The following is a 25,449-nucleotide window of genomic DNA, read 5'->3' as shown; positions in this document are numbered from 1 at the left end:
TGTATATGACTTGCAGTTTACTCTTTTAGACACTGAGGTGAAAGATTCAGGAAACCAGGTTGCCTGCCTTCAAGGAGCCTACAATCGTTTTAGACAATGTAATGAGGTTGCCATATCTATTTCATCACCTCTAAGATACCAAGTTTGGAATTCTATGATATCAAAAGTTTAGCCTCAACAAGTTCTGGAGTTCCAAAAATCAACTTGATAAGTCTAAGATGGGGAAGACCTGCTTACATAGAAGTTTCTCTGAAAAAAACAAAAAAAGGTACTGGGGTTTTAGTAGATATGAGTTAAAGGAGTCATCAGTGCGACAGAGCAGCCAAAAAGATTAATGCAATTTTAGTCTACATTAAGAGAATTATACTATTCAGTTCTGTGAGGTGATAGTCCAGTTATACCTTGTTCTGATGAGACCATATATGGAATATTATGTTCATTTAGGGGTTATGAGCTGAAGAGAGTTAAGAGGAAAGTTTGAACAGGAGGATAAAGGATGTGAGATCATGTCATGTGAGAACTGGTAGATAGAATTTTAAAAGGGGGAAGAATTAGGTAAAATTTAAGAAAAATTTTCTAAAAATGAGAACTCACCAAAAAATTGGAGAGATAGGGCTGTACCAGGAAGTACATGATGTCCATGGATCCTGGCCCTTAATAGATGTCTTCAAGCAATGGTTGGATGACTACTTATTGAGGCATACTATAAAACGGACTCTGGTTTTGGTATCAGTTGAATTGGATGGACTCTAATTTCCTTCCAACACTGACATTCTGTAATTCTGTGAATGTTAAAATTATTGTTCTGTCCAATCCCTAAAGTACTTGTGGGTGGGGTGGGGGGAAATCCTACCAAAGGCCAAATAGTCTAGAAACATACAACAAACCTGTTTTAAAAATCCTACTTTTCCTCTTCAGTCTAGACTACAACTGATTCCCTCCTTCCTTCCTTTCCCACCCTCCTTCCCCCAATCTCTCTTAAAGGAATTTTCAGCATTGGATGATTCAGGTGGCATAAAGCAGTCACTGCATAAGAATGTTGGTATTTGGGCACATACCTAACTTTTTTTTTTCTAACAAAAGTTAAATGTACAACCAAAAGACATCAAAAATTCATATGTTCATTGAGTATTTTATTTATACTTCATCTGAAACAATGAAAATAACTGGATGATTATTAAACTTACTGGACTCTTGTAGATAGTAGTATCTAGCTTAAATTTCAATATTATTTAATGAATCAATATCTACATTATGAAAAATTATTACAAAAGTTTAAATCAATAAAGGAAAACATTGTTGCTATTAGAAAGGAATGTAATTCACCAACTACTATAAGTTCTCTTCAACATTATAGATTCTTAGTTTAAATCAAACTTAATCATTTCCAGGTTCAGAGTGCATTTAGCACTGGTTAGATGTAGCATTAAGTTAAAAGAAAGTAAGGCTTTAAAACATTTACCAAAAAAAAGTTTATTAGACTTGCTTATGGATTAAATTGCTCTCACAAACCAGTAATTTGATAAATTGAATGCCAATGAATCGGTAACATATGGATTAAATTTCCCCTGAAATACACACAGTTTCAAAATGATGGAAAAATGCTTAAGTGAAATGTGTTTGGTATTCTCCAAATCCCTAAGTATTTGAAGGTTAGTTTGAGATAATTCACTGGCCATAACAATTCTGTGGTCTTCCCCACATTCTTTTAAAAAGAATTGTTAGAAATAGTTATTACTGTTCATAAAATTTCTAAAGCTATCAGATGTGCATCAAATTATTTCATTTGTTCAATAATAGTTTAAAATATTCCTCCAAGTGGGTACTTGTATTAAAGGTAGATTTCTGCCTACCTCTCCCTATCCTACCTACTCCTCTCCCAGTAGCTAAAGCACTTAATAACTAAACTCAGTGCCATATACCAAGGGAACCAGGAATGGAAGAAGTTAGCTGATATCTCAAGATATTGTCTGGAGGATCACAGTTACTGGAGCCACATTTCAGAAATCAATTGTAATGAACAGTGTGTCCTACTTCATGACAATATATTCTGTCCACCATTCTCTTTTGGGGGTGGTAGTGGGGGGTGGGAAAGGCAGCAAAAGGGAAGGGTTAAAGTAACCAGATTCATTGTTAATTTGTAGGTACAGGAGAGATTTCAAGCAAGGTTATAAAGTTAAGTTCATTCTCCCTAGGGAAATTAAACTTAGAAGAATAAGCAAAGGTGATTTAGATTTGACCATGAGCAAGAACAAACCCAAGAAGACAAAGTCCAAGAGGGCTCCAGAACTGAACACAAAGCAAGCTGGGTCAAAAGACCCAAGATATGGAGTAGGCAGAGAAAATAGAAGAATTATGGCTCTGTGTTGCCCCCAGCAATCTTCTGGAAGTTCTGAAGAGTTAGCAGTACCACCTCTACTGAGTGGCTCAACTTGACCATAGCATGATATCTACCTAAGCTCTGACAAGTTACCTAGATTGAATTTAAAGGGGTTTTATTACCCTGCCCCTCCAAGTACTTTGTAGAGATTTTTAATTCTCAATAAGCAAATGTGAGGATTCAACAAGGCAACTAAGACGGAAAATTCATCTTTGTAGAACATGCCCAAACTCTTAGCTTCTCTTGCTTGAATCTAACCATAAATATAATTTGGGTACTAAAATGATTTAGAGAAAATTAGATGCATTTTCATGCAATCTGAATCAACTTTCAAGACTAAAGTACTGCTTGGAAAAGTTCTACAGCTATGGTTGTGTTTTGGTTTGATTTGGTTTTGCAGCCGCTTCTTCCTTAGACATTCCACATTATTTTATGTCAATAAAATGTAAGCTCCTTGAGGCCCAGAACAGGTTTCCTTTTCATTTTTTTTTCTTCCTCCCCCCAGCGACTAGCACAGCTCCTGGCACACTTGACTTCTCCACACATATAACACAGGACATTGAGGACAATTAGATTCTAAAGCCTCACATTCAATCTAAAAGCTGTATTTCTTCTATATTTATAAATCACAATGTGAGGCAGATGATGTAATTCTACAATGCTTTTTTTTAAATGACATAAAGGGGTTAAATAATTTAGGCTATGATCTCAAAGATGAAAGGTAGAATGAGACAAGTATACATGTTATATTTGTTCCACATGTGATTCATAAAATTTCAGGTACTACTTGTTAAAGAAAAGATGGGTTCAAGCCTAAAGTACCTTTCTGATATTTCAAACTGCTGTTTAAACAAAACAAAACAAACCTCTGTCAAGTGAAGCTAAACAGAACATTTACTAAGAAGTTATCTATAAGGATTTAAGATTGATTTATTCTTCTAAAATTAGGTGAGTGCAAAAGAACAGATAAATTTCATTTATCCACAGATACTGAAGAATAGGGAGATTTGTTTAATCAGATATTATAGTTAATAAATTATTGTAATATACACCATGAATAAACTTCAAAGAAAACAGATGACATCTCATGTTTCTGGTTAGGGTTGGAAGAGTTGACATTCAAGTTCCTTTTCAACTCTGGGATATTATAATTGTAATTAAAGTCACATTTATTAAGAAAGTACAAGTTATAGGTGCAAGGCACTATGATAGATGTCTGGCATTCAGAGATAAAAAAGAAAACAGTCTTTGTTCTCATGAAACTTGTAAACTAGTGGGGCAATTAAATACAAGTTGAATTATTGAGTGCAAAAGACAAGAGCAAATGGAGACATTTTTGATTCACAGAAGGTACAACTTCTTTGAAGGGATCATGAATGAAAAGGTCCAATCTATGCATGGAGCAACTGGCACACTGAGACAGAGAATATTCAATCAACAATCATTTCGTAAGTACCTACTATGTCCTAGGAACTCAAGGGGCTTATATTCCATCAGATTCTATTGCAGCACTCCAGCCACCATCCTGCATGTGGCTCTATTAGGGGGACTGCTGCAGCTACTCCACACATATCTGTCCTTCCCCCACCTCCCTCTTCTTCTTAACTACAACTCCAGTTTTAGCCCTTACCCTGGGGTCATGCTTTCCAGGGTGCTGAAAGTTAACTACAACTAGATAACCTCATCTTCCACTGTTGCACTCTGGCCATCTTCCTGCCATATCACACCAAGTAGCCATGCCATTTTAACTTCCAGTTCTGGGAACTGTAATCAAATCAACAAGTACCTTCCAGAGAAAAGTGTGTCAATTAATTGCCCTATGACTCCATTTACAATTTCCATGATTTCCCAAACCACTTCGACAGGTGTAGGAAGCTAAAAGGACCCACTGGTATTTAATGAATAGGGTGAGGGAGTGACATCATAAGACTTCCACTTAAGGAAGGTCAGTTTGATAGCTGAATACAGGATGGAACATAGTTGGGGAAGAACTGAAACAGGAAAGCAACCAGAAGCTTATTGCAATAGCTTAGTTGTAAGGTGATGAGGGCCTGTAGCAAGAAGGCGCCTGTGTGAGTAGAGAGAAGGGAGCACATATGAGAACAGTTGTGAAGGTAGAAATAGCAAGACCTGGAAACAGATTGGCTGTTTGGAGTGAATGTGGCTAAGTTGTCACAGATGACGTTGAAGTTATAAGCCTGGGTAATGAGGAGATGGTGATGTACCTGAAAGTGTACTTGAAAATGCTAGGGAAATTTAGAAGAGAGAAGGGAGTTTAGATTTGAAAGATGAATTCTGTTCTGTTTTGTACTAGTTCTGTCCTGTGGTAGTGACTGCATGAATGGAGAGAAGGGATGTGAATGTTATGAAGCTAGAAATGACTATGGCACATCTGTTCATAATAACTTATTAAGTTAAAATATCCTAGGCTTGAAAAAAAATTCAGATTTTTTTTTTGCTTAAGAGTCATTAGATTTTTATTTTATTTTTTGCATTTGCCCAGGTGCACTTTGAATTATGTGCACAATCTCCATGGAAACTTCAGTGTTCATTTTTCTTGGATTCATCTGGAGAAAATATTGAGGAGCAAAACTACTGATCTGATTTCTTTCCCAAAAGTTTCATTATTCTTTTAAATTAACTAAGTAAAAATATTCCTTTTACTAGGAAAATGTTCAAAGAAGACCGTACAACTTAAGCTCTTTAATAAAACACACATTTATATGTTTTCTTTTTTATAAAATTTAACGGTGCAAAAACACACATCAACCTACATGAAACAGAAAATAAGCACCTTACTAAGGGATGGTTCAAATGAAAATACATTTTCTATATAATTCTACATCAAATAAAAGCACCCTTCAGGCTCATGACATGAACAAAACTATCCTCTACCTCTATTCCACCTTCAGATTTTCCTTCACATTCTATTTGGTATTCAGAGTTTCAAAAGATTTCATTTTTTCCAGTAAGCAAAAGTTATCTTTCAGGAAAGTAATAGAGGAATAGGCCCCAAAGAAGATAATATTTAATGTGACTTCTAGATGCTAGCAAAAAATAGAATCACCATTTTGAACATGGTTCTGATGACATGTTCATCATCTGAAGAGGAGACTGAATCCAAAGAGGCTCACCATCAGAAGGTAGGCTACCATGTGACAAACTGTTCTGCCATAAAAGTAAGTGATCTATGAAACCATGGAGTAATTACAATCTGCATCAGTGGAATGGGCATCCACACCAATGAAATTGGTATTTTTCAAAGTACGAAAAGAATCAGAGGTACAGTAATTGATGTCTAAGATCTCTTTCTACTTCTATAGTTCAATTCTAACTAATTTAATAAATGTTCCTTCCCTGCGTCCAGAGACTAAAAATCAATAAACTACAAGAGGTTTATTGACAAAAAGAAAAGACCTAGCTATGCAAAAAAAAAAATCACAGCAGTATTATTTATAAACAGCAGAATGATGGAGACAACAACTGAAAAACTGCTAAGCAAATTCTGGCATGTGAATGATCTGGAATACCACTAACGGAATAAGGTATATGACTAAGAAAGATTGAAAGAGCATCGTAAGACAAAGTAATACAAAATGAACAAAGCAGAACTGAAAGAACAAAGAATACAAGTACTACAGCTACATAAATGAAGACAACTCTAAATGGTGAAAAAATTAAGATTAAAAAACACTGCCTAACAATGATACTGACTTACAAAATATTCACTCTTCCATCCTTTTAAATCATGGAAACTACTGAAATGTGTCTGCATGTATTAGCAACCACAATTACTCTTTGATGCTGTTTTATTTTAGTAGGTTAGTCAACCAGTATTTATTAAGTGCCTATTTCTAGAATTCATACATTACAGAAGCTTAAAATGTGAATATGCTGGGGTTTTGCAAAATGTGCCAAATCACATAAATCGTTGACTAAATAAATAAATAAAAATAAATAGATTGTGCTCCATCATTTCTGAGTTTGTACAAATAGCTACATTTCAAAATGGCAGAAAATAATACATACCAGTCTTCTCCTTTCTTCTTCTACTGCAATAAGTAATCGAGCAAATTCTTTTAATGACTGAGCTAAAAATGAAACAAAAGGATTCATTAGTTTTCTTGTATTAGAAAAAATACAGGAAAGCCTTATTTCAAAGAATATTATCATCTAAAGTCTGAATGTTATGGTGGCAGAGTATGTATGTCATACACAGACTTTCTGAGTACTTCTACGGTGTCTCCAACATTAGCCTCTTTTATTAAGAATAAAATGTGAAAAATTCAAAGAAATGGAAAGTTACTAAATGTTGACTGAAGATAGAATATGTCATAGAACAAAGTAGTTCTCTCTCCATTGGCAGGCTAACCTCAACTGCTGAAAATGATTAACAAAATTCTAGTTCCAGCCCTCGGTTTCAGTATCACATTTGCAACAGTCTACCAATTATCCTACCTATGTCTCAAAAACTAATCTCAACCACTAAGCCCCATCAACTGTATTAACACAATTTCTTTAATCTGTCACCTCTTCCTATTTCTACTAGCAATATCCATGTTAAGCTATTTGTTACTCATGCTGCCTAGAATAAAATGGCCTCCCAGCCCAGTGCTCTATCCACTGCATGACCCAGCTAGCTGCCTTACCTCTTTGGTAATCTTGAGCTTAAATTTCATTAGTTTGACACTTTGAATCATGCTTTCACTGATACAGATTTTCCCTACTCTGATGTCGATCACAATCTCTACCATGTTCTTGTTCTATGAGATTCTTTTAAAAAAAAAATTCATTTTTTTCCTACTTCCCTCCTCCCTACCCCCTTCCCTCAAAAAAAGAAAAACAAAATCCTTGTGACAAGTACACATGGTCACGCAAAGCAAATTCCTGCATTGGCTGTATCCAAAAAAAATAATAATAACAACAACTCATTCTGTACCCTGAGTCTATCACTTTTCCCTCAAGAAGTGGGCAGTATGCTTCATCATTAGGCCTTTGGAGGACAAGGTTGGTCACTATGTTTTCAGAGCTTTTAAGTCTTCCCTGGTTGTTTCTCTTAACAGTTACTGTAAAAATCGTTTACCTGGTTATGGTCACTTTACTTTGCATCAGGTCATACAAATCTTCCTTGAAGCCATCCTTTTCATAATTTCTCATAGCATAATAGTATCATATTATATTTACATACCATTTGTTCAGCCATTCTCTCAATTAATGAACAGCCCTTTAATTTCCAGGGTTTTTTTGCTACAACAAAAACAGCTTCAATAACTATACTTTTTGCACATGTGGGTCTTTTTTTTCTTCCTTGGATCTTTTTGGGGGTATTAGTCTAATAATTAAAACTATGCAGTTCTTAACCATGTTCCTATAACACTTCCATAAAGTACTAAACGAAGATACTAGAGAAACTTTCCTTTTTTTTTTTTTGTAATGTCCTAGTAACATTTCTTGTCATTTATTCTTGCTACATACATAAGCCTCCAGGAATACTTATGCTTATAATATTGTTTATGGCACAGAACAACTCAAGCCACTATGATCATTAATGGCTTATAAATAATGCCTTTAATCTCCAAACTGCGTATCATTTATCCTATTCCAGTAAATGGTTGGCATTGATTTTTCCCCATCTTCCCTACCTTTAAAGGGAGGCTCAAAATAGATATCTAATAGTGTTCCCTAAAATGTTCCAATGTTTTATTAAGATGATTAAATTGGATGTTTTAATGCCTGAATATGCCCTGGTTTAGACTGAGCACTCTTCCTGGTTTTTAGGGTTCTATTTCTCACCATTAGGTAAGCTATTCAAATACTCCTGGCACCTGAAAGAATTAAAGCCCTTTCCAGAGATATTACCTTATACTGCTTATAGCTGTAGTGAGGAAAGAAAGGAAAAGAGCTATCTGGTACATTACTGATGCAGCCATCTGGGAAAAAAAAATCTATTTGTTATTAACAAGTTAGTCTTCTAGCTTGTCACAAAGACACCACAGAAATAGAAATAAATACTATTCAAGATTAATAAAATGTAAAAATGTTTTACTTGAATTGTTGAATTCACTAATTTATTATTCTAATTCTATTTCATGCTGTCCCTCCCTCCATCATTGGGCTATCTACCTAAATAGAACCCTTGAATAGAAAACCACTATTTACAACCAAATTACCCACAGTGTTTGGGCACCTTAATTATTCCATAATTTAAAGAAAGTTAGAAGATAGGGAACTGATCTGTTCCTGTTAATTAGGTGGGAGAAAAATTCTAGGTTTGTTGTTGTTGTTGTTTTTAAAGTAAAAAAGGGAGGAGGGAAGGCCAGAACTATGATCAAGTGATTTTGTGATATTCGAATGCTAGTTAAAACATTATACAATAACTTTATACATTAATGATCATAAAATAAAAAATGAATTTCTTTTCATTATGATTTCTATAACTAATAGAAGAACAAGAATACAAATGAATATTATAATTGCTTTCTCTCTTTTTTTCATCCTGGCTAGCCAAGCATATTATCATCTCTCATCATCATCTCCTTCTTGTAAATAGTGATTTTATTTTATCTCCTTGATACTACCAATCATGAATCAAATAGCAGATTTACAGAGAAAGGATATTTTTATCAAAGCAGAAAAAAAAAAAGCTAAGGGTTTGGAAAATGTTGTAGACTCCAGTTTGCAACACAGTTTTCATATATAAAATGTCTGTTTCCTAAATCACTGATGTTAGAGCCAGGATGTAAGTGTGCCTTCAATATTGATAGATTTATTTTCCTGCCAAAACTGGAATCTCAGCAGATGGACCCTTTTCTAGACAAACTATTGCCCTTAAAGTTTCTAAATGTTACTTTTCTTGATTTGTAGCTTGTTCCTAGACCATTAATGTGTTTATCAGATCGCCCTCAGTCTTTTAACTAATCCTTTGATTTCTGTTATGGTAATTGTGACTGGAATCCAAAATGATGTAATCTAGGGGATAACATTTCAAGCCAGTTTAGTCAGCTCAGTTTAGTTGATTCCAGAAGAGAAAAGAATACTTGTGGATAGAAATTTCATATGGCTGATATAAAAAAAAACAAACAAAACCAAAATCCAACTCTTTTATGTCACTTCACTTGGGTTAAATTTGTTTTTTTTTATTTACTCCTATGATATTCAACAATAATATTCACTGAGGGACTGAAAAACAGATTAAATGTTTACTTAATAGTATTTATGACCTATGAGGTATTTTATTAGAAAGTATATAAAGATGATCCAAACAATGCTCCCTGCCCCCAAGGAGTTTCCAGTCTAGTAAGAGGCAACTTAAATATATAAGTACACCAGTTGATGTTGATAATGACAGCAGCTCACATTAATATAACATCTTTCTCAGAATAATTATGTGTAGAATATTCCAGGTAGGGTCAATACTTTAGAGATCTGATATTCTCAAATACTATGATTCTACATTTCATCCTTATCAGAAAATGAGAGACATCAAACTCTCTGACTCCAAATCCACCACTGGATTAAAACCTGGAAGAAACTTCAGAGACCAAGTCCCTCATTTTTACAAATGAGGAAATCCATATAGTTAAGGTATGAAGGGGGGCAAGGTTGTGACCATAGTCAGAAAGTAGTAAATTTATACTCAGATACCAAATTTGATGCTTTTTCCACCACACCAAATTTGAAGGGTCTGTATTCAAATACACAAACATTTATTAGGGCTATATAAGAATTTTTGTTACCATTTCAAGGCTCCTCATCCCATTCCTAAAAGTTACTGTTCCCTAAAGTAGACATCATTTCTCTTTTCATACTCCCTCATTTAATGACCACTTCCATAATTACAATTATCCCTCTCTGGACAGGAGATTATCAAATCTAGATCTAAGGCACTTCTATGAATCTAAACTTCTCATAGTCTTCAGTGAATTGAGGTGTAACTAGCACCTCTGATTCAACAAGTCTAAATGACCTTGGTTTATCTCCACAAACTCCTCTACCTCCTCATATTTTTCAAAGAATTAGCAACACAGAATTATCTTGGGTTGGAAGAGAGAGGATACAGTGAAAAACAAAAATACACAGGTTTCTAACAGCTGGCCTGATAAGGTTAATTGGGGTCCGCTAAAGTTATAAGTGCTCAATGGCTGAATAGTGCATTCTTTCACCCCAGAGCAACCATCACAAGAAACCTGCTATTTGAGAGTTTCTGGAATCCAGTGGCAAGCGAGGCGGCTCCTTGCAACGAGGTGGCACAATAGGTAGAGCCTTGGGCCTCCAGTCAGGAAAACCTGAATTCAAATCCATCCTCAGACACTTACTAGCCGTGTGATCCTGGGCAAGTCATTTTAACCACTGCCTCAGTTTCCTCATCTGTAAAATAGGGATAATGATAGCATCTACCTTTCAGGCTGTTCTTGAGGCCCAAATGAGATGACAATTGTAAAGCGTTTGATTAGCACAGTATCCAGCATACAGTAAGCACTATATAAACATTAGCTATGATCATTAATTATTAAGTCAGTATGAGCTAAGTTTAAATTTGGCCTCAAACATTTACTAGTTGTGTGTGACCCTGGGCAATCACAGAACTGCTATTTGCCTCAGTTTCCTCAACTGTAAAATGGGGATAAAAATAGCATGTATTTCCCAAGGTTGTTATAAGGATCAAATGAGGTAATATTTGTAAAGCACTTAGCACAGTGCCTGGTACAAGCCAAGAGCTTAATAAATGCTCATTCCCACCCTCTTGACTTCCTCATTTCTAGGAAGGCTAAAACTCTCACTTATCTTTTGACTCCTCCCCTTCCTGCCAGTCTAAAGGACTCCTAAATCCCTTCTATTCTTCTTTCACAGTTCTCTTTGATCAGAACCTTCCTTTCCATTCAAGGCCTCAGTTTATACTTTCAATAAGTGTTGCTTGGGACACTAGCCTCCTTACTGGTTTCTCTGCCCTTTCCAACCTGTCCTAACATACAGCTGCCAAGCTAACATCTAAGAGCACAGTTATGGATAAACAACTCCCTAGCTCAAAATCCTCCCACGATTTCCCATTACCTAATGAAAAGTCCCAGCTCCTCAACTCGGCATTCCAGGCCCTCAAGGATCTTTCCTTTCTGGTCTTATTATCCTGCCGCATGTACTTGTTTAACAGACCAAATGGCACTGCGGAGAATAGAAATGAGAGCAAAAGGTGGTGATTCCAGAAAGGAGGGTTGAGGGGGATGGAGATGAGGTTTCAGGCGGTAGGGGATACAGAACGAAGGTTTGGATGATGATCTACAAGAATTCAGAGTTGCTGGGATGCGAAGAATATGGCCGAGTGTGAAAATGTTCATAGATGAGTAGAGAATGCCACTCTGCTACCTTAAAAGGGCAGGAAAAAGCAGGGGGTAAGAGGCCCGGTTGACCCAAGCGCTGCTTTTCTTTGCGATGGAGGTTCTCCACATCCTAACTGGGAGACTGGGCTGGCAGCAGAGGGTGATAGAAAGATGCTGGAAGACCAAGATAATGTTCAGCAACTCATCCATGTTTTATGGTTCTATCTAGAAAGGTTACATTGCTCCCCAAACCTACCTCTCATGGATATAGGAACTTCACATAGGGAAGATGAACATGGGTGCAGAACAACACACGGAAAGACTCACATATGGGAAGACATAATCCTTCGGTGTGAGGTGGACCATCCCAGCAATCAAAGAGACAGAACCAGAACAATCCTTTACAGATAAGGAAAACTATCTCTTAGGTATAAGGAAAATTAACAAAAGACTGAGTGAAGGACTCAGGGACTTCCAACCAACCCCAACCCCAACCCCAGCAGAAGGACCTAGGAATGAGAACATGTTCTGAGGGCCCTTTCTCAAGAGGAAATACTTCAGGGAAGAACAATCAGAAGCCAATCAATTATATGCTAAGCCCCAGAGGCCCAATTTCCTAGTGATCGTGATAAGAGCAAACATTCAGATACTGCCCAGCACCCAAAGTGAAACAGAAACTCTCCCACTGACCAGTCCTATGGGAGCTTAACATGAAGAAGAGAACAAGGACTGCTGGTCCCAGAAGGACAGGCAAGAAAGCACAGGTAAATCCCTGCATCCAGAGCACAGATGTAGACACACTTACTTCCCACCTCTGGAAAGACAGGGAGTAATAACAGGCACCCGAGGTCGTATAATACCGTCAGACTGAGTAATATGGTTGGCTGATCTTACTTAACTCTTTTCTGGGATACAGGACAGAGTTCAATATGTGTGCCCAGCAAGTGAGTAGCTTGGGAAATGATTGACATATATAATAATAGCTAACATTTATAAATTGTTTACTATGAGCCAGATACTATGATAAGCACTTTACTATCATTATTTCATTTGATCCTCAAAGCAACCCTGGGAGGTAGTTTCTATTATTATCCCCATTTTATAGATAAGGATACTGAGGCTGAGGGAGGTTAAGTCACTTGCCCAGGGTCACACAGCTATTAAGTGTTTGAGACCAAATTTGAATTCATGTTTTCCTCACTCCAGGACCACTGTGCCCTACCCCACTGCATCATATATAAAATTCAAAAGCATCAATAAAATTTATTCTAAAAATAATTTTATAAATTATTTTTATATAAAAACATTTTACATATATTTTATACAAAAATTATATATTTTATATAAATACATTTTTATATAAAATATATATGTATATCATTATATAAAAAAACATATGTGTAGATTATTATACCCCACTGTTGAAATAGGAAACTGAGAGATCACCCCTTTCTGATGGGGAACAAGAAGCCTCATTCTGTCTGCCTGGAAGATAGCTGCTACATATTTGCACATAAGCCTGATTGCATATGACTATGAGCTGCTTAAAGGCAAGAATGTTTCTGTGGCCTCAGTCCAGCAAAGAGTTCATTCAACACATATTTACTTAGTTCCTACCATATCTAGAAACTCTTAGCCCAGTGTTCCAGCCTGTCAAGATCTTTTTTGGATCCTAATTCAATTAATTGTCCTGTGCTAATTATTTCATTCAATTCAGTATCATATGCAAATTTACTAAGCATGTCATACAAGATTGTATCCAAGTCACTGATAGAAAATATTAAAAAGCAAAAGGCCATGCAGAGATTCCCCAGAGTGCTACACAGGAGACCTATCAAACATATTTAACAATTAACAACAATTGAGTCTGCTCATCTAATAAGCTCTGAATCCATCTAACTGTCATTATCTAGGTCACATTTCTTGATCTAATTCACAAGAAAATATAATAAATGTTTATCAAGAGTTTTGTTTAAATCTAGGTTTATATTCATGTCATGTAAAAAAAAGAAGCAAAATTAAGTTAGTCCAGCATGATCTTTTCTTGAGGAAACCACGCCTGGCCCTTTGTAATCACTGATTGCCTTTCTATATGTTCACCAATCACCTCTTTAATGATCCCTCTAGAATTTTCCCAAGAATCAAAGCCATATTCACTAGCCTATACTTTGCAGACACTGTTCTCTTCATTTGGGGGAAGGGAGAGACGCAGAGGGGATATTAAGACATTTGTTCTCCACCAATCTTGTGGTAGTTCTTCCATTTTCTATGATCTTTCAAGCACCACTGGCAATAATTTAGCAATAACATCCTCAGTTCTTCCAGGACCAAGGCCAGGTGACTTGAATTCATCAAGAGCAACTAGGTACTCTCTCTCTTATGATCTCCCTACTTATCTTGGGCAACAACTTCCTGTTACTCATGTTTGCTCTGTCATTTCCAGTTCAAAGGTCATACTCTTTGGCAGGGAAAATAGAAGCAAAGTAAGAAATGAGCAGCTCTGCTTTCTCTCTGTTGACAGTTATCTCATCCACTCCAAGCAAAATTCGTATCCTTTCTTTGATCTGCCTTTTTTTCCCCAAGTAACTAAAAAAAAAAACAAACAAAAAACAAAAAACCCACCCTTTTTTGTTGACCTCAGCTTCCCCTTGCCAGCAACAGCTCATTTTGAGCTTTAATATCTCTGACTCTATTTTTTTACAGGAACATACGGTCATCCTCTTAGCTTAAATTAGCTTTGTTTTCTTTGTTGCCTACATTGTATATAGACATTTAAGGTCAAGGGTTTTATTATCGGTCCCTTTCTTGCATTTTGTGTCCAGGGAACTTTTCAATGTCTCAACAGCTATTCCTCTTCAAGCTTCACTGCATCTACTCTCAAAATATTAACCTTGAGGGATATAGATAGACAGCCTTCTTCCTTCCCCATGCTTTTTAGTGTAATTCTCTTTTGACCATATTTTCAAGACACACAGCCAATACATTCTATCAGCTTTTATTAAATGACTTCCATCTCTGGCTGGGAATCTGTCATCCCTATATTTTAAATCTAGAAGTCCAAACCACCTTCTCAAACACCACCTTCTTAGTCATATGTTTACTTTCCTAAATTATTTTATTTTTTCCTGCATCCCTTATCTTCTATCAGACAACAGTGAAGAAAACAACCTATACCTTCTAGTTCCTCTATATGGCTTATATGTACCCACATATTTACCTGAGGCTTCCCATTAGAATGTGAGTTCTCTGAGGGCAGAGACTATCTTTTATCTTTCTTTGTATCCCCAGGGTTTAGCACAGTGCCTGATGTGTAGTAATAAGTTAATAGATGCTTGAGGACTAATTGATCTATTCAGTTCAGTTTCTTGCCTAACACTTCATGATTGTTGGTAATGCTTTTCTAGGTTCCTTCTCAGTTACTCTCTCTCTCTCCCTAGCCCTCAGTTTCCTCATCTTAAAAATAGGAGGGTTAGATTAGATGCTTTCTATGGTCCCTTCCAGTTTTAAATCTATGATCCTATATTGTCTAAGGCACAAAAAAGTAGTCAAAATAGATATGACAGTCACAAATGCTAAACTTTAAACAATATAAACATTACTTAAAGGAAGAGCTCCTCAGACACTCATTCAGTGTCTTTATTCTTACCTTGGACCCAATTCTAATAAAAACAGAGACTCAGGGATTTCCAACCAACCCCAACCCCAGTGGGAAGAGCTAGGAATGAGAACATGGCTCTGAGGGCCCTTTCTCAAAAAGAAATACTTCAGGGAAGAACAATTAGAAGCCAATCAATTATTCGCTAAGCCCAAGAGGCCTAATTTCCTAGTGATCACGATAAGAACAAAGATTCAGATACTACCCAGTACCCAAAGGGAAACAGAGACTCTCCCACTGGCCAGTCCTATGGGAGCTTAATATGATGAGGGTACACACACACACACACACACACACACACACACACACACACACAGAGATACACACCAGAAGTTACCATTCAAAATACACTACTTCATTATACTTTTTTTGTCTCTTAATTAGACAAGCTCAAAGTTATGAAGAAACCTTCTGAACACTATCTGTAAATGAACAAATTTATCTTACCAATGTGAACCTTAAAGTAGTTTAGTTGCTTAAGTAGTCCCAACTCTACTGAAGTTGCATCTTTGACAGCTAGTAATTGACAAAACAAAATTACAAAAGTGTCCTGAAAGCTGGATGGGTCTTCCTACTTCCAAGGATATAGTTGATCTGGGCCAGACAACTTGAATTCATCAAGGGCAACTAAGTACTCTCTTACGATCATTTCACTTATCATGGGTATCAACTTCCTATCAGTCATATTTCTTCTATCATTTGTAATTCAAAGATTCAGAAGACCCAGACCCAGAAACAATCCCTGGGCTCATTTGTAAGAAAAGTAGGTTTAAGTTGGGTATCTTTCTGGTTAAACTTTTCATGACAGCAATAGCTTAGGACGTGACCTTTTGAACCCTTCATTTTGGAATTCTTTAGCCCAAAATTTGCATCATGGGACTTTTCTTGCATTGGCATGAATCTCTAAAGGCACTTAATAAATGTTCTTTGATTTGTTCAGTCATCCACCATCCATCCATCCCTTCACCTATCCATTCATCCATCCATCCAAGAAGGGCTGCAGATGAAAGATGAGCTGGGTCTAGAACTAAAAGCAAATATAAAGAAATGGAGTGAATCACATTTATGAAAGTGATCCTGACCTGAGGAACCTCAAACTTCTTGTTATTATAAAAGTCCACTCCTTAAGACTGCTGGACTTGTAACCAAGAAGATCTGAGTTAAAATCCTGCCTCAGAAACTAACTAGCTGTTTGATCCTGGGCAAGTCACTTAACCTCTCTAGGACTCAGATTCTTCATCTGTAAAATGAGGGGATGGACTATATGGCCTCTAAGCTTCCTTCTGACTCTAAATCTGTGATCCTTTTAAATTCAAAATAACTAACATTGATTAAGCAGGCAAGCAGGACATCTTTGAAAGTTACATGCTAAATATGTTTTATTATTAAAAGAAAAAGCAAGCTGTATGTAATTGACATCCACAGTTTCAGGTATAATCCTTTCTCTTTTTTGTATGGAAATACTCATTTTATTTGGTGGCAAGTTCAGAATTTTTAACATTTTTAAATAAAAACTAGCATTCTGAAATCAAAGCTGAATGGGAAGAACACATTTGAAACAATTAATACCTATTTCATACCAGTCCTAACAGTATTTTGGAATTGTAAAATGAACCCTATCTATTTAGAAGACATTCTCACAAAACATAGGCAGCTATAAATTACATTTCCTTGCCAAAAAAGAGGTAAAGGACTGATAAAAAGAGCACTTAAAGAATTCCAACAGGCCATAAACCTACAGAAATATTTTTGCAATAGCCATACAGCCTTTCAAGTAAAAAGCAAGGTTGACAATAGGTACATATCTTTGACTAAAGCCTATGAAAAAAATCTAAGCCACAGGAGTAGATGGCCAAAAGGTCTTCTGTGGACAACAGCATAAACTCAGTCAAGAACAAACCAATCCAAAATAACGAATAAATGGCTGAATCCTCCAGATTTGTTTGTGGAAATTAAAAGCTTTATGATGGAGATTCAGGATAGCCCATTACCAGGTAATCCTAATGACTGGTGAGACTTAGTGATAAATGTAAATTATGCAGAAAGTAGTCATGACAACGTAACCAATACAGGCTATACAAATTAATAGCAGTCCAATACTTGGGAAGACATGTTCTGGAGGTTAGAATTACCTACCAGAAGCTCTCTATCTTTCATGGACTGACAAATAACAAATTCCCATGCCAAAAATACACAGACTTTAAAATAGCCTAGAGAATTCCATCAATAAAATGAACTGGAACAAAACCATTATCAGGGACCAAATTGTTGCTCACAATAACCTAGCTATAACATTCACTCAAAAAACTTAAGAACAATAGTTTTTTGGGAGTTTTTTAATGTCAGCATCCCAAATATTATGAATGATTTCTTAATTGCCAAATCTAATGATCTTTTCTCAATTCTCATCCTCATTGATCTCTCTACAGCCTACGATAGTGTCAATCATCTCTTCTCCTTGATACTCTCTTCTCTCTAGGCTTTGTTTTTGTAACAATAGTCTGTCCTGATTCTCCTCCTATCTAATTACCTCTCCTCAGACTCCTTTGCTCATTCTTCATCCAGACTACGGCTGCTAACCATACATGTCCCATATGGCTTTGTCCTGAGCATTTTTGCTTCTTCTCTATACTATTTCACTTGATGATCTCATCAGCTCCCATGGATCCAATTATCATCTTCATGCTGACTATTCTCACTGGCTGTCCCCCATACCTGGAAGGCTCTCTCTTCTCATCTCTGCCTCCTGGCTTCCCTGGCTTTCATTAAGTCCCAACTAAAATTCTACAGGAAACCTTTCCCAATCCGCCTAAATTTTATTGCCTTCCTTTTGCTATTTTCCCCCCTGTTTATCCTTTATATAGCTCATTTGTACATCGTTGTTTACATGTTATTTTCCCAATTAGGATAGGAGCTCCCTGAAAGGAGAAAATGTCTTTTGTTTTTCTTTATCTCCCCAGCATTTAGCATAGTGTCTGGCATATTATAAATAAGCATTTACTGACTGACAAATGCATAAAATGAAAAGCTTTGAAAATAGAGAGACATGACCAAGGAGACAAAAATCCTCTGGGAAAAGGATGAGGTACATATCATTCCTATTTCCTGCTTCGTCTCTTGGACACCTCCTCTAAAACCCCCTAGCTGATAACAGCCTTATCACTTACACCAGAGACTAGGTCCAGGAGGAGTGTCTGCCCCAGGTCATCACTCTCCAGATTGTGGTTTGCCTCTCTCACCCCAAACCAGGTTCCTCTTCACTCTCTCCTCTCTGACCACCTCCCCTACAACTTCCTGACAGCAGCCTAGATGCTTTTCCTCTAACTCTCCCTAGCCACTCTGCAACCCCCCCCCCTTTTTCTGGATCCATAAGCCATGTGATCAAATCAACTCTAACACTGTTCTTCAATATGGTATGTTGAGCTATGTCCTTATGGCTACATTCAACATTCCAGTCATTTTCAGGAACAAAGTTCCCTTTCCAGGACACCATTTGTCTATGTGTTTTTCCCCAATTAGAATTTAAGCTTCTTGAGGACATGACTATCTTTGCTTTTGAATTTACATCCCAAGGGCTTACACATAGTAAGTGTTTAAAAAAGATCTTTTCATTCATTCATTCTTTGTTCTTTCTGCTGTTGGAGTTTTACCACAGATACTAGAAGAGTCCAATGAGAATGAGATTACAGTTATCCCTTCCACATCAAGACTTTCCCCATAGAGTTTTCCATATATCATGTGTAAGCATAAGAAATTACCACTACACTTCCACCATTGCTGCCAACTACTTCTAGGGATGTAGCCCTACACATTCACCTCCTACTCCAGTGTGCTTTTATTTTTCATATTTACTTCATATTTTTCAAATTTCTTTTTCATACAGTATTTTTACTTAACATATAGCCTATGACCAAATACTTAAACCAAATTTTCAATAAGGTACTATAAACACTCCATAAAAGAAAATAAAATTCAGACTTCTTCTCTGGTGCAAAGGGAGATCCAAAAAATTTCATATGGATTTTCCAGATCACAGGGTCGCCACGCTCCTAACCCATTTGATGTGGAAGAGATAACTGTAAATCCTACTAACAGGAATAATTAGGAGGATGATGACTTGTCCTAGAACCTGTGTCTATCTAAACCCTATTGAAAAAGAGAATGAGATAGCAATAATAATTATGTTTATATTACTTTAAGATCTGTGAAGCATTATACATATACCCTCTCTCATCTGAAATTCACAGCCGTTATTAAGAATCAAATTACTATTACTATCTCCATCTTATAGCTGACATAACTGAGTTTCATAGGGGTTAATTAAGGGGTTAACTGATTGGCCAAAGATTACACAATCAGTACAAATCACAGGTAGTTTTCAAATACAGTTCCTGCTGAGCAATGCTCTTTCTCCTACAAAACATGACTATTCAGTCCATTAACAATTCAACCTTAAACCAAAGCAAGGCTTTTCCCTACCCCATGCCTGCCTGTAGCCCAGCTACAGAATAAGTGTAGCATCTGCATGATGGATATTTATCTAGCACTCCTAGAGAGGCCACAGAGATACTATGACCAGATATACCACTTTTTTGGTCACAATTAAGACTACACTGACAGGATATCCACCCAGTCCTCAACACCAGCATTATTTATAGCCACAAACTCAAACTGAGCCCATTTTCAGGGAGCCACAACATCAAATAAAATTTTCCCACTCTATTTGTGGCTTCGAGCCCTGAGGAAGCTTTGCAGCAAAGCCAATAAATCGCTTCCTGAACTGTCAGAGAAAATGTCATGGAGCTACTGACGTGTGCTGGCAGGTTGCTGTAAATACAATCTTGCACGTGGAGACTCTAGCCTTACTTCTAAGACTTCAGAGCCACTCGGGACCTGAGGCCTCATATCACATACACATGGGCCTTATTTAGTTACCTTTGAGGTAACTAAACCTGATTCACCACAGAATCCGTCTTGTGGTCAGGTTTCTCTACTGCCAAATTATAAATCAGAAACAGACTCGGATTGAGACCAGGCTTTAAAAAACTGGCATTGAAATTCTCCTTTCATATCCTGCCAGCCCATCACTGTGAAACATGTATGTGCTCTGGTGCCTCTGGAATAAAGGATGATCATTTGGCCAAATGTGAAATATAGGGGGTGAGAGGAGATTTTATTAGACATTATTATTTGTGATGCAAAAATACTTATTCAAATATTATTTCATAGTTTTCTAATTAAGTAAGAGAGAACATATGACCCTATGTCCTAGAAGTTAAAAGTGAAATAATAGTAATAAATATATCTGGAGTCTAATTTCATGGCTGCTAAATGATACAGCCCAGAACTGTCTGACCACTCCTATTCTTCTAGTCTAGTCAGGGGTTCCTGCTTGCTGCCACTTGTGGGCTCACTCCTTGTCACACCCTGACCCCCATACTGGTCCTGGAGGAACAGATTATAGCATCTTCCCTTCCTCAAATCTCTCCCCATTCCAGTCTGCCCTCAACACAAGACACCAAAGTGATTTTCCTTAAGCTCAGATCTGATCATGTTAACTTCTCTACTCCCTCCAGTGGATCCCTAGTGTCTTTAGGACATTCTATAAGCTCTTCTGTGCAGCTTTTAAAGCCCCTTCTAATATGGCTCCAACCGATCTTTCCAACTTCATTGTACATTCTCCACTTCTTGTACTCAGCCAAAATGACCTGCTCTCTGTTCATTACACATAGCATTTCATTTCCTATCCTCATCCCTGGGATGCACTCCTTCCTCACCTTTGATTCACAGCATCCATATCTGTTCCTCTAAGACACAGCTCAAGCACTACCTTCTACACAAAGCCTTTTGACTCCTCCAAATGCTAATGCCTCTTCTTCCTCCCCATCTTCTTTTTATCTCTTTACATTTATTCAGTATATATTTTCACACACACACTCTTACTTACAGTTTCCTTATTAATGCAAGCTTCTTGAGAGTAAGAATTATTTCAATCTTCATATACCACCTAGAGCCAGGAAGACTTCAGTTCAAATCCAGCCTCAGACATGTACTAGCTGCGTGAGCCAGGCAAGTCTCCTAAACTCTGTCTGCCTCAGTTTCCTCAACTATAAAATGTGGATAATAAAAGCACCTACATCCCAGGAACAAATGTAAGGAACAAATGAGATAATATTTATAAAGTGCTCAACACAGTGCCTGGCTTATAGATAGTAGGCACTTTAAAAAAGCTTGTTCACTTCCCCCTCTCCTTTATATTTGCTCACCCAGCTCCTTGCTTAATAAATGCTGCTGATTGACTGATCATAGTTTTCAGTACTAGAAGGGACAACAAAAGGCATCTGATTCATATCTTTTCTTTTACAGATGACAGCACTGAAGCTGAAAGGAAGTACATGACTTGCCCAAGGTCTTTCTACTGCTGAAGAACACAAAGATCATTCCTGGTGAACTTGGTTGCCCCTTACACAGTAGCAAACTCTATGCCTAATTTCTAACGTGTCACTCAGGACCTGTGTGGTCAGGTTAACTCTTGCTGGCCAGGCTTGTCCTTCTAGATTCCTCATCCAAATCTCTCTACCCATGTGTTCTTCAAGCAATAAGCCTGGGCTCCAGATTTCTACCTCTTTAGAGTCTCTCAGACTCTACCTTCCCTCTCCTTTTGTAAGGTTCTTCCCTCTTCCATCTGACTTTCTGACCACTGGAGATTTCTTGCTGTCCAGACTCTCATTATTTAACAGAAACTTCTGAACCAGTTGTCGTTCAGTCATTTTTCAGTCATGTCTTACTATTCATGACCCCACCGGGGTGTTTTGCCATTTCCTTCTCCAGCTCATTTTACAGAGGAGGAAACTGAGACAAACAGGGTAAGTGACTGGCCCAGGGTCCCACAGCGAGCAAGTGTCTGGAGGCCAGATTTAGGAATATGAGTCTTCCTGACTCCAGGCTCAGCACTCTATTTGCCACACCACTTAGCTGTCCTGTGGACCAACCTGACCCCTAATTCTATCTCTTTGCCTGTCTCACTGCTAACCAAGACTCAGTCTAATAAGTGGTGACTAGAGATGGACGCAACCATCTGTAGTTCAGTTTCTCCGTATTTGAAATGCATATATTCCTACTTCTCAATATGCTGTAAGGATTAATGATTACACATCTATGGAAAAAAGAGGACACCTTTAGGTGAAAATTCCTACAAGGCTTTCAGTTCTAAATGTTTTATCTTAGCATACTCTTCCAAGGCTAATCAATACATTTCTTCTTGGAATGTCTACCCTTAACCAGTCAAAGAGCAGAGTAGTTTATTTGAAACACTTTCTTAGTTGGTCATAAAAGCCCAGATTCATGAAAAGCTAAAACTTGCCACCTTATGCCACCCCAACCCCCCCCAAAAAAGCATAAACCAGAATCTTGAAGTAAAAAGATCTTTCAATAACACTTACTCCCAAACTTTATGCCAGTCATGTTTTTCCCCAGACATCATTACACTTTCTCATGACTGCTACCAAATTATATGTGAATTCCAGAGGCAGTTTCTCTGTTATACGCTTTATATGTCACTCCATTTAATACCAGTGATTGGTGATGAAATCAAAGCAGAGCCTCCAAGCTACACATCACTGTCTCCAACCTACCACACACATACAAAAGGGGAAAATATCAACTGGATTTTCTGTTCAACCATTGCCCAAACAGTTGAATCTATACACACTTAACTTCTCTGGGTCTCCTCATCTATACAAAATAGCAGGATTGAAATTCTGTCACATAGATGAGGGAAAAGATTTATTCTTCTTGGTTCTACAAGGTAGAACTAGGAGCAATGGTTGAAAGCTAAAGTGGCTGATTTAGATTTGATATAAGAACACTTCCTAACAGAGCTATTCAGAAGTGGAATGGAGCACTGTGGCAGTGAGTAACCCCTCAATAGATATCTTAAAGCAAAGGTAAGATCACTGAGCATTTTGTACTGGAGTTATTTTTCAAATCTAAGGTGGACCAGATGGCCTCCAAAAGCCTTTCCTACTCTGAGATTCTGTGGTTCTGGGATTTCCTTTACTAGAAAAAAGTACAAACATTTTCTTTTCTCTAATTCTGATTGATGCCAAACTTGGACCCAGTTCTACAAATGTCTAAGTTCAAAAAGATATTGGTCCTTTATTAACACTATTTTCCCAAAGAGAAGGGGAAAAATGGAAAAGAAGAAGAAGCCATCAATTCTTCAAAAACAAGGACAAAAAGAAAATTCCTGAGCAGACTGTGTGCTGTTTTAGGGGAAAAAAAGAATGCTTCTTTTACTTGTAATCATGATTCAAATTCTAAATTCACATTATACCTGAAAGCAGATTTCAACTTGAAAACTGAATATCTTAGTTCTTTCACTTCTGGTAAATTTATACGATTTGACTTAAAGTGAGAGATATAGGCATGTATGATGTTAGTGTACACATAAGTACGATGAACTTTGTCTATGCACATTAATGTTGTTATGTCTCTCATTTTAAGTCAAATCATCTTACAGGATTTTTAATTATTAAATAATTTTTAAAACTGGCAACAAAGGGTAATTTCAAATTAAAAGAAACAAAACCTGGGGCTTAAGCAATTTTTAGGCATAAATATCCTCATAAGATATACCTCTGCCAGGCCCATGGCAGACCCTGAACAGATTACATTTCTCTATACCCCACCCCCCTTTGGTACTCAGAGGACTACAGATTTAAAACCCCTAGTTCTTAGGCCCATTTCCTTTCTCCTTTACTATTTGTTTCCCCTATAGTCTCCTCTTCAAGAGAACACGTATACAGTGAGTTGTTTGAATTCTAAAGAATAGGGAATATCTTCTTAGAAGACAAAGTATATACAAGTGAGCAAGTGTTTAACATAATCTTAATGGTCATCTTGGTGAGAGTCAGACTACCCAGGTGAGAAGGATTCATCAGTACTTTTCCTGCCTCATTTTCTATCCTGGATTATCCTCTCTCCAACAGTTAGACCCACTCTAAAAAACTAAAATACCTACAGCAAGCATCAGGCCTGCTCTCATGGGAACTTCTATCTCTATTTCCCTCTTGGCCTAGGTATGTATGGACAAGTGCTTTTCCTCTTTGTTTAGCTAAGACAAGATTGGGAAATTTTTAAGGCATGTGAACAGAATATACTCTAAGGAGGTTACAGCAACACGATAAATAAAAAGGGGTGTCCATTGATAAAAGTATGGTTAAACAAACCATAGTGGAAGAACATAATGGAATATTATCACACCATAAAAATGGAAAACATAAATCACTCAGGGAAATATGAAAAGACATTTATGAACTGCTGCAGAGTGAATTAAGTAAAACAATCTGTACCACAGCTACAACAATGGAAAGGGATACAATAGAGATATCAGCAGTTGATGTGTATTGACTGGTAGTGACTTTAGAAAAGCACTGACAGTGAGGCAAGCCTTGGGCGCGGTTGGGGTGGGTGGCAGGGGCAGGATGAGGCATAAGGGAATGTGTTTACTTATTTTGTTCAACTGCATTTCTTTAATGGAATGAATAGCAAATCAAGACATCATAGGGCACAAAAGCAGATGAGTTTATATAGCAGTGTTCTTATCTGAAGGGAAGGAAACTTGCAGCCACAGAATGGCTTTTGGAAGGCATCCAGCCACCCTTCCATCTTTCCCTTCTCCCCAATTCAGTCATTTATGACATGTTTCCTATGTGCCAGGCATTGTGCTTTGCCCATAAAGTCAAGGAAATCTGTACCCTTTCAGATTCTTACTCTCTTTTCCTAGACTAGTAAACTGCAGGATTTAGTCTTCTTAGGACCCTCATGTCTTCAGAGTATCTTCATCCCTGGAATCTGTTTGCCTTTTATCAGCTCCGTTTTTAATACCCAAGATCAGCCTGTTCTTACTAAATTCCCATTTCTAATATGAATGGACACATGGATACATGTGGATCCCTGGATACAATAGACACATGCCAAAGCCCTTTGGAAACACTGCCTTTCCCTGAACAAGTATCCTGCTTATGATGTTATGGCAGCTTATAGCAATATGGATAACAAAAATGGGTGCCATCAATAGGAATATGGTTAAACAAATT

At 37.2% G+C, this 25,449-nt stretch overlaps 1 protein-coding gene across 1 annotated transcript in view; it reads right to left on the bottom strand.

The window, feature by feature from the left end:
* The window catches only part of ARHGAP42 (Rho GTPase activating protein 42), a 392,658-nt gene that overhangs the window by 266,633 nt on the left and 100,576 nt on the right, over nt 1–25,449 (bottom strand). The window contains exon 3 of the mRNA XM_020996109.2: nt 6,410–6,471. Coding sequence (XP_020851768.1) covers nt 6,410–6,471 — 62 coding nt within the window. The remainder of the gene's footprint in view (nt 1–6,409; nt 6,472–25,449) is intronic.

The sequence above is a fragment of the Phascolarctos cinereus genome, unplaced genomic scaffold (assembly GCF_003287225.1).
Source record: "Phascolarctos cinereus isolate Bilbo 61053 unplaced genomic scaffold, phaCin_HiC Scaffold_726;HRSCAF=1367, whole genome shotgun sequence".
Classification (NCBI taxonomy): domain Eukaryota; kingdom Metazoa; phylum Chordata; class Mammalia; order Diprotodontia; family Phascolarctidae; genus Phascolarctos; species Phascolarctos cinereus.
This window is presented reverse-complemented; position numbering and strand designations above follow the sequence as displayed.